General features: G+C 32.6%; 1 protein-coding gene across 3 annotated transcripts in view; it reads left to right on the top strand.

Moving 5' to 3' along the window:
* The window catches only part of LOC113809008 (homeobox protein engrailed-1a), a 170,549-nt gene extending 164,639 nt beyond the window's left edge, over positions 1-5,910 (top strand). Inside the window, exons 2-4 of one of the 3 annotated variants that reach the window (XM_070144744.1) lie at positions 2,101-2,212; positions 3,335-3,437; positions 4,161-5,910. In XM_070144744.1, coding sequence (XP_070000845.1) covers positions 2,101-2,212; positions 3,335-3,437; positions 4,161-4,274 — 329 coding nt within the window. In that variant the 3' untranslated portion in view covers positions 4,275-5,910. Of the gene's footprint in view, positions 1-2,100; positions 2,213-3,334; positions 3,438-4,139 lie in introns of all 3 variants that reach the window. The other 2 variants (XM_070144741.1, XM_070144742.1) reach the window with 2 other exon arrangements.
* Positions 5,911-10,000: the final 4,090 nt, after the last annotated feature.

The following is a 10,000-nucleotide window of genomic DNA, read 5'->3' on the forward strand; positions in this document are numbered from 1 at the left end:
TTTTTGCAGACATCTTTAAACGCGTCTTTTCGACCAGACCGACATGCAGCCGCTGTTCGGTTCGATCTCGAAGATTGGCTCCCCCCCCCTCCCCCCTTCTTTGGTTGAGCAATTTTCTCTTTCTCTACTTTGTATTTTTTTGTCTATTTTTTCTCCTTTTTCTTCTCTTTTTTTTTATCCGGTCTTATTTATCGACTTTTCTTTCATCGCGATTGGTGTGATATGAAATTTATATCACATCGTGGAAACAGCAACACATAAAGATACGGGGCCAACCATCTATTACAAGCCATTTATGTCAGTGTAACTCCGTCAGCGGAGGGGAGGAAGGAGGAGGAAGAGGAGGAGGAGGAGGAAGGAGGAGGATAAAGGAGGGGGAGGGGAAGATAAAGGAGGAGGAAGAGGGAGGATAAAGGAAGAAGATGGGGAGGTGAGGGAGGAGGAAGAAGGATGAAGGAGAGGGGAAGGGTGGAAGGAGGACAAATGAGGAGGAAGGGGAGGTGGGGGAGGAGGAGGAAAGAGGAGTAGAAGGAAGGAGGAAGAAGAGAGGAGGGGGAGGGAAAAAGGAAGGGGAAGAAGGAATGCGAAAGGAGGGGGAAAACACGGGAGGCAAAGGAAGGGGGGAAGAAGGAAGAGGACAGAGGGGGAAGAGGAGGAAAAGCGGGTGGAGGATGATGGCAAAAGGGAAGGGAGGGGAGGGGAGAAGGGGGAGAGGAGGAGGAGGAAGAAGAGACAGATAATGAAGAGGAGAGGGGAGAAGGGAGAAAGGAGGAGGAGGAAGGGGATGAGGAATAGGAAAAGGAAGGAAGGAAGGAAAAGGAGGAAGAGGAGGAGGAAGGAGAAGAACAGGAATGCATGTCAAAATTAACCTAATTATCGTTCTCCTTCCCATATCCGTCGCTGAGAAAGGAAAGTAAGAAAGAGAAAATGGAGGATTAGACACAAGAAGGGAAAAAGGGCTGAGGGAAGGGCTGAGGTTATTAGAGAAGAACGAGCAAGAGAGAGGGAGAGAGAGAGAGAGAGAGAGAGAGAGAGAGAGAGAGAGAGAGAGAGAGAGAGAGAGAGAGAGAGAGAGAGAGAGAGAGAGAGAGAGAGAGAGAGAGAGAGAGAGAGAGAGAGAGAGAGAGAGAGAAAGAGAGAGAGAGAGAGAAAGAAAGAGAGAGAGAGAAAGAGAGAGAGACAAGCGCGTATCTCCCGTGGATTTATCCTCCATGTTATCAACACAAGCTGCCTTGTTAGGAACTTCATCGACAGATTTGTTGGGTGTAAGAAACCTTCTGAATGCTTGCTGAACGACTCCAAGTTTGAGATATTTTGAGCTTTAGTTATCTTTTTTTTATTTTTCATGAACGAAAAGATGAGATATTGAAATAGCAACGGATGATTATTGCTTTTAACAAGAGTAAAAAAATCATAAAGAAAGAAAGAAAAAGAAAGAAAGAAATAATCGCACGCACACATGTATATGTTCATTTGTATACACACACACACACAGGGTAAAAACACTCACCAAGATTCTGAAAGTTTCATCTTTATTTTATTCTATATTGGAACAGGAACAGACCTGCGTTTTGTTTGTCTGTTTCTCAAGAAATAAACGTTAGAATATTGGAAATACAAAGCAAAATAATGAAACAAACCAAAAGAAAAAATATTCACAAGACAATAGTAATGAAAAAAAAACTATTACGACAGTTAATACTTGGTTTTACTTTCTGTCTGAATGATATCAAACAGTATATACATTTACCTAAATATTGTTGTTGCTACTACTATTATCATAAACGATATCATAGTTGTCTTGCATTTCATATCATGATTGTCACTAGTATCGTTATCACCATATATATTTTGTCATCATCATCCTTAACACCATCATCACCATCACAACCATACATCAAAACAAACCAAAGTAACAAACGAAACAAAACAAACGAAACAAAGCAAACCAAATAACAAACGAAACAATACAAAACAAATAACAAACAAAAATAAACAAACGAAACAAAACATATAACAAAACCAAAAAATAAAAAAATAAAAAATAATAAATAAAGACCCATCTCACCTTCCCTTCTTCCCCTTTCTCCCCCCCCCCAGGCCCCAGAACGCGGAGGATCAAGAAGAGAGATAAAAAGGACGAGAAACGGCCGAGAACCGCGTTCACGTCCGATCAGCTGGCCAGGCTCAAGAAGGAGTTCCAGGAAAACAGGTCAGTTCTTCGGCGAGGTCATGGACGCCCTAGGGATGGGGTTGGATTTTTTTTTTGGCTAATATATATATATGTATATTTATATATACATATATATATATATATATATATATATATATATATATATATATATATATATTTTTTTTTTTTTTTTTTTTTTTTTTGTTTTTTTTTTTTTTTTATCTGTTTTTGTTGTTGTTGTTTTTTTCTTTCTCCCTTCTTTCTTCTTTTTTTTTCTTTCATTTAATGATTTTGTTTTCTTTTTTTCTTATTGTTTTTTTTTCTCTCTTTCTTCTTCTGCTTGCCTTTCTTTCAGTTATTTTCTTTTCTATTTTTCATTCTAGGTTTGTTTTTTCTTTCTCTCTACTATTTTCATTGTGCTTTTCAAACATTTCTATATCAAAACTACCGTCTTTATATTTTCTTTCAGTTTCTCCTTCACATATTTTCATACCTTTAGTTTCACTTTTTCTTGCTTTTCCATATATCAATGATCTCTCATTAAGGTTTCATTGCTTTCTCTCTCTTTATTTCGCTTATTCTTTCTTTCTTTTTCCACTTTGTTTTCTCCTTCTCCTCCATACATTAAGGAATGTTTTTTTTTTCGATTTATTTTTCCTTTTTTCTTTTCTCTTTCGTTTCTATTTTCTTCAATCTCCTTACAGAAACGATTATCTTATTGGCTTTTCTTTTTCATTGATATTCTTGTTTCAATTTATCCTCGGATTTTCTTTTTTTTCAATTCTCTTTTATTTCCATTTCTTTTCTTTTTTCCCCTTTCCTTGCATTATTGTTCTTTGTATTTTTTTTTTACCTTTTTCTCCTTTTAACAATAATAATAATGATAATAATATTATTATTATCATTGTAGTGTTGTATTTTGTTATTAACGTTGTCATTATCATTATTTCTATTACTATTCTTCTTATTATTATTCTCTAATTATGATAATTATCATTATCATTATTTCATGATTATTATTATCATTACTATTATCATTACCATGAATTTTCAAACATATTATTGATTTGATCCTTTCTTTTCTTCCTCCTCATTGCACTCCGTCTCCGTCCCTTTCTTCCCCTTACACTGACCCTCCCTTCGGACACGTCTCGCCCACAGATACCTGACGGAGAAGCGGCGACAGGACCTGGCCAGGGACCTCGGCCTGAACGAGAGTCAAATCAAGATCTGGTTCCAAAACAAACGTGCCAAAATAAAAAAGGTGAAATCTCGTTTATGGTCTAAGTCTGTCGTTTTCTTTTAAGTTTGGAATTATTATCATTTTTTCATTTTTCCAAACTTATTTTCTTTTTTCTTAGTTTTCTTGTTTATTTTCATGGCATTTTTAATTAGTGTTGTGATATTTTTTTTAATTTCAATTTCTTTGGAATTTGAGATGATTAGGAAGGATGATTAGAATGGATCTAAATTGATTTTTAAAGATTTAATTCTGCATTGTGGTTTATATTCCATATAAACCAATAAAGAATCATGTTAATCAGTATTGTTCAGTCTCATCATTACGTTATGAAAGTAAGAATCTAAATAGATATTTCTAATATTCTGATCTAGAAAATAAACAAATTAAATAGATTATCCTTCCTAGTCAATGTTACGCAATTTTATATGGAATTCCTCCCTTTCACGGTTGTGGCTAGTGGGTTAGTACTATCCTGTATAATGACCATATAAAAGTGAAAAAACAATTAAATTTGCCATTTACATAAACAATGGGTGTCACTGTTCACTTAAATTAATGACCGGCTATTTAGCTATTTTTTTCAATTAGCTAAATAGCTAAATAGTAAAAAAAAAAAAAAAAAAAAAAAAAAAAACAGACCCCATGAATGATACTTAATCAATATCTCATTACACGAGTACCATTGTCAGCGTGGAGTATGCCACGTGCATACCTCTGATCCAGTTTCTGGCCGTTTCCCAGCAGTCCGCAGGCCAGAAGAACCCGCTGGCGTTGCAGCTGATGGCACAGGGGCTGTACAACCACTCGACGATCCCCATTCGGGAGGAGGACGACGAGAAGATCCTGCCGCCCGTATGATCCTCGGTCTACGGGTCGTCCCTTCCTTACCAGAGCCGCTGAGACGAGGAGGAGGAGGACGAGGAGGGAGGCGGACGAGGAGGAGGGGGAGAAGGACGAGGGTCTCCGAAGAATTAGGAGCGATGGAGGACGAGAGGAAAGGAGGGCGAAGTGAAGGAGGACGAAGACGACGACGACAAAGTGACGACTACGAACGACGACGTCCTGAGTCCAGGGGGACGACTCTCGCGCGGCTGAACGGAGCTGGCGAGGTCGTCCGGATGGAAGGCGGAAGCGTGGAACGACGACGGGCGTGTATGCATAGGAAAACGACTTGTCAGAACCGATCCCAGTTAATGGCGGCGAAGGAGGAAGACCTTGGTGCTCCCGCCTGGCTCCTGTTTCTCCTCCCAGTGATTTCTCGTGAAGGTTTAACACAATAGATAAAGAGAGAGATAAAGATGAAGGAGAGAGAGAGATAAAAAAGAATTGAGTGAGAGAGAGAGAGAGAGAAAGAAAATGATCGTATCTTTGATTCTCACCAAACGAAAATAAATATGTGTTGGTATCCGCAGAAGGCAAAGTTGGTCGCCCGGAGTTACCGGAGATTGTCGGTAAGCGCTGGGAAGTAATCTGGTAAAAAGTGCAAAAGAGATAATCATGTATAAAAGAGGTAAAACAAGCGATTATGTAAGACAAGTGATGAAGGAACTAATCTTCGTCTGTCTGTCAAAGATATGATACCTATTTTGGTCGACTGAGAATCTCCCGAACTGTGTCTCTTTTCCCTTGTAAAATAGGTCTCAAGTTTTGTCATCAATGAAATAGAATAAAAGTGTTGATGATACAGAAACGATAATCACTTTATCGAAAGTAGTGATGTCCCAAACACAGGCATATTAACCAGAATAATTCGTTTCCATAAGTCTTTAGAATAATGTGCAAACGACTGATTAAATAACAGGGGAAATACAGATCTAAAAGGAGCATTAGTTGAAGTGATGGTGAAAGGTCCTTTTTCTAAAAGTGAAAAACGAAAATAATCGCCTTCAAGTAATCAGAACTTCTATCTTTAATCACTACAGGCGATTTATGAACAATGAACACCTTTTTAAGATGAAGAAGAATAAAGTGAATATCACTGCTTCTACCATGGATGAAAGAGACTGTCTATCACATGACTGGCATCTGTATTATATGTAGTGGTATACTAATACCTGCTGAACTGTTCTGCTCTGTAAATGGCAAAACCTCTAGAATAATTTATGGTGTATTTATATGGTACCATTGCCCTTCGTGATGGTAATCTACTCACACATTGGACTCAGGTGTTCTTGTTTTTTTTAATTATCGTGTTTTTTTGTTTGTTTTTTCTTCCTCACGTTTAATTATGAATATTAATTTGGTGATTATACTTTATGCAATGTTGAGATACACAGAATTTATAGCCTTATTCAGTCGATTCAACATTCCCCGGGATTTCTGTTTTAAGCAAGTTAGAAGGATTAACAAAAATCAATGGCTATGATGTATGCCGCACACACACACACACATACACACACACACACACACACACACACACACACACACACACACACACACACACACACACACACACACACATACACACACACACACACACACACACACACATACACAGAAGCACACAAGCACACATAGGTGTAGACATGTAATAGTATTAAAATATCGTGCTTCCTGAAATTACACATATCTCTTCTTTATCTTCTAATCTCTTATTTTTGTCGATTTCCCCCTGTGGCAATACGAAATTTAAGTACATGAACTAAAGATTCTGATATATTACAGTAATTGATACATACATACATATATATATATATATATATATATATATATATATATATATATATTTATATATATATATGTATGTATATATGTATATATATATATATATATATATATATATATATATATATATATACACATATACATATATAAATATATATATATATATATATATATATATATATATATATATACATATACATATATATATATATATATATATATATATATATATATATATATATATATATATATATTTATATATATTTATATATATGCATACATATATACATATGTACAAATAACTGTATATATATATATATATATATATATATATATATATATATATATATATATATATATATATATATATATATATATATATATATATATATATATTTATATACATATATAAATGAATATATAAATATGAATACATAAATATAAATATATATATAAATATAAATATATATATATATATATATATATATATATATATATATATATATATATATATATATATCAACCTAAAATATATATACTTAAAAATATGATTTTAACTCCCCTTTACCAGCAAATAAAAAAATAAAAAAAAATAAAACCATAACCATATTTTTTCTTCTTTGAAGTTCACCACAAATTTTGTGTCAAGGGTCTTTATTTACACCTTCCATAAAGCTCATTTTCCTTCTCGTCACATACATACAGTAGGTGTGCGGCTTCCAGATTCAGTGTTGCTCTAATGCTTTGTAGATGTGTGTAGTTTATAGACATTGGAGTACTGTTAGCAGGACTTTAAAAAATCATTTAAAAATAATTAAAACTTTGTAATTAATGACATATAGTATGAATGATCAGATGGATGTGAGTGCAAATCTTATCCTCTTTAATCGTATCATTTTATATAATATTACGGAACCGAAAACCTGTGATACATGTGTGTGGATTCTGTAATTAACTAAATAAAAAGGTAACTAAGTAAGTCATAACACTTTCTACAGTCTTTGTTATATAAACGTATTATATGATTGTCTCCTACATTATTACCATATTAAGGTCCCTTGATATAGGCGAAAAAAAAGATGAATGGTCATCGTACAACTGGCAGCTGTGTACGGTTATATCGTACGCGAGCAATCATTATCGTACAGATGGCCAATCGTGCCCTGGCTCCTCGTATGGTAACGGATGGCCAGAGTGACAACATACAACCCTTGATACCTCCATAGGCTTGTTTTATCAATGCTAAAACACCGTATGGGCGTTAATAGTGGGAGTAACTACCTCTCCACACCTCAGAAGGGAGAGCAAACCGACGCTTCCGCTGCCATTTTTTCCTCCTCTGACATAGATGCCAGATGTCTTCTTTCTGTCCAATTCTGATTTTTTACCACTGGGAGAACCCTGAACAGTTTTGCAACGTTGAGGGAAACGTTTCTGTGTGGGAAACGTTTGTGTAGGGATTGAGTTGTTGCCAAGGTAGTGACTCCCCCCCCCCCCTTCCCCATCCGATGTCCCCTTTTCTCTTTCTTTCTTGTTCTTTCGAAGAGAATTGTGAACAGAGAGAATTATGTGAAGGATAGGCATCACAACAGCAAGGCAGTGGCTTATCTCTTTCATTATTAAAGAGACAATAAAGTAGTTGTATTTGTATATGTTATTCCTTTGTTTCTGATTTGTGTGTGCATGTCTTCTATTTATTATTATTTTCGTTCTTTATTTATTTTTTATTATTTTTTTAAAGAAGAATCCCTGCAACCTAACATGCAGACGAATCAGATCCTTACCAAAGCCCTCCTAAAGGCTTACATTCCTCTGTCACAATTGCTCTACGTTCTCTTTTTTCATTATTTCTCGTACAAATAACCAGATCTAGTTCCTATTCCTTCCCCAATTAAGATTTTCCCTCTTTAACAAAAAAATAAAAAATAGCGGAGCTGAATAAAAGAAAAAAATGAATAAAATGTAAATATTAATGATATTTCGTTTTAATATCCCTTGATCGCTTAGAATATATATAGGATTTAAAATCTCTAAACTAAATCCTGGAAGATGAAGATGACGGTGATAATGACGATAATAAAGAAACAAACAAACAAAAATAAAACATTATTATAATCAAAATGGTAATAGGTATCCTAGCAAATTGTCATTCATACTTATTATAATAAAGCGATAAATATTAATAATAGTACTAATAATAATGACATAAATATGAAAGATGATAATCATATACATGATAATGATAATAAGTAGAACCAGCAATAATGATAAGAATAGCAATACTAATAGCAATAAATTCTTAATCACATGATGTTTCTAATGCTACCGTAATTAGAACGATTTATCACAATCATCATTGTTTCTTATTTAATTGATTATTAATGGTTTTATTGATGCCATGACGTTGACGGCGACGGCGATGATGATAATGATGACGCCGGCGATGAATATTGATGGTGAAGATAATGACAAGAATGATTTTGATGAGGAGGCAATTGTGAAAATGCTGCTGATGTTGCTAATATTGAATACAAAAATAATCTTGACATAAAGAATAATAAAGATAATGATGATGTGGGTATATTAATATGTGGTTCTGACGAAAATGGTAATGAATGATGACGACAGAATGGTAACAATGATGAAAATGATGATAATGATCATAGTAGTAATAATGATGATGATAACAATAACAATTATAATGAATTATAAGAAAAGAAATTATGATGATGATCATAGTAATGCTAAAAATGGTGATAATGATAATAATGATGATAATTGTAACAGTAATAATAACAATAATGATAATAACAACAACAACAACAATAGTAATGCTAATAATCATAATAGTGGCAAAATGATAATAATAATAATAATAACAATAATAATATTAATGATAATGATATTTCTAATGATAATAATCTTGATAATAAAGATATTAATAGCAACATAGTATTAAGAATAATAATAAAAGTAAAAATGGTAATAATGATAATGATAAAAATAATTTTGAGTATAAAGATAAAGATAATGTTATGATAATGATAAGGATAAGGATAACATTATCAATATTGACAGTAATAACAATATTGATAATAATAATGATCAGAAGAATACAATAAGGATAATGTTAATAATAACAATAATAACGATAATGATAATGATAATGATAATAATGATGATAATGATAATGATAATGATAATGATAATGATTGATAATGATGATGATGATGATAATGATTATAATATAATAATAACAATAATGATGATAATAATAGTGATGATAATAACAATAATAATAATAATGAAAATAATAATAAGGATAATGATAATGATAATAATAATAATGATAATAATAATAATAGTAATAATAATAGTAGTAGTAACAATAACAACAAAATCAAAAACATCAACAACAACAACAATAATAATAATAATAATAATAATGATAATAATAATGATGATGATAACAATAATGACAATAATAAGGATAGTGATAATTATGATAATAATGATGATAACGATAATAATAATAATAATGATAATGATAATAATGATAATAATGATATATTATATACATTATCACCATTGTAATGATAGTGATGATATAATGTAACAATAGCGATGACGATGATGGTAATATTGATAATATAGATTATCATGTAAATGATAAGAATAACAAAAGTAATGATAGAAGTGGAATGAAAATAATTGCTATAGTAATGATGACATTAGTGATAATGAGGATTATGAAGATGATGATGATGATGATGAGTAATAGCAAATAAGATAAACCGTAATGATTATAAAAGTAATGATAAAGGTAAAAATTATCATTACCATTATTTTTATAACTATAATTACAATTAATATAATAATGATGATAATGATAATGATGATAATAGTAATAACAATGATAA

Source organism: Penaeus vannamei, chromosome 32, assembly GCF_042767895.1.
Source record: "Penaeus vannamei isolate JL-2024 chromosome 32, ASM4276789v1, whole genome shotgun sequence".
NCBI classification, from domain to species: Eukaryota; Metazoa; Arthropoda; class Malacostraca; order Decapoda; family Penaeidae; genus Penaeus; species Penaeus vannamei.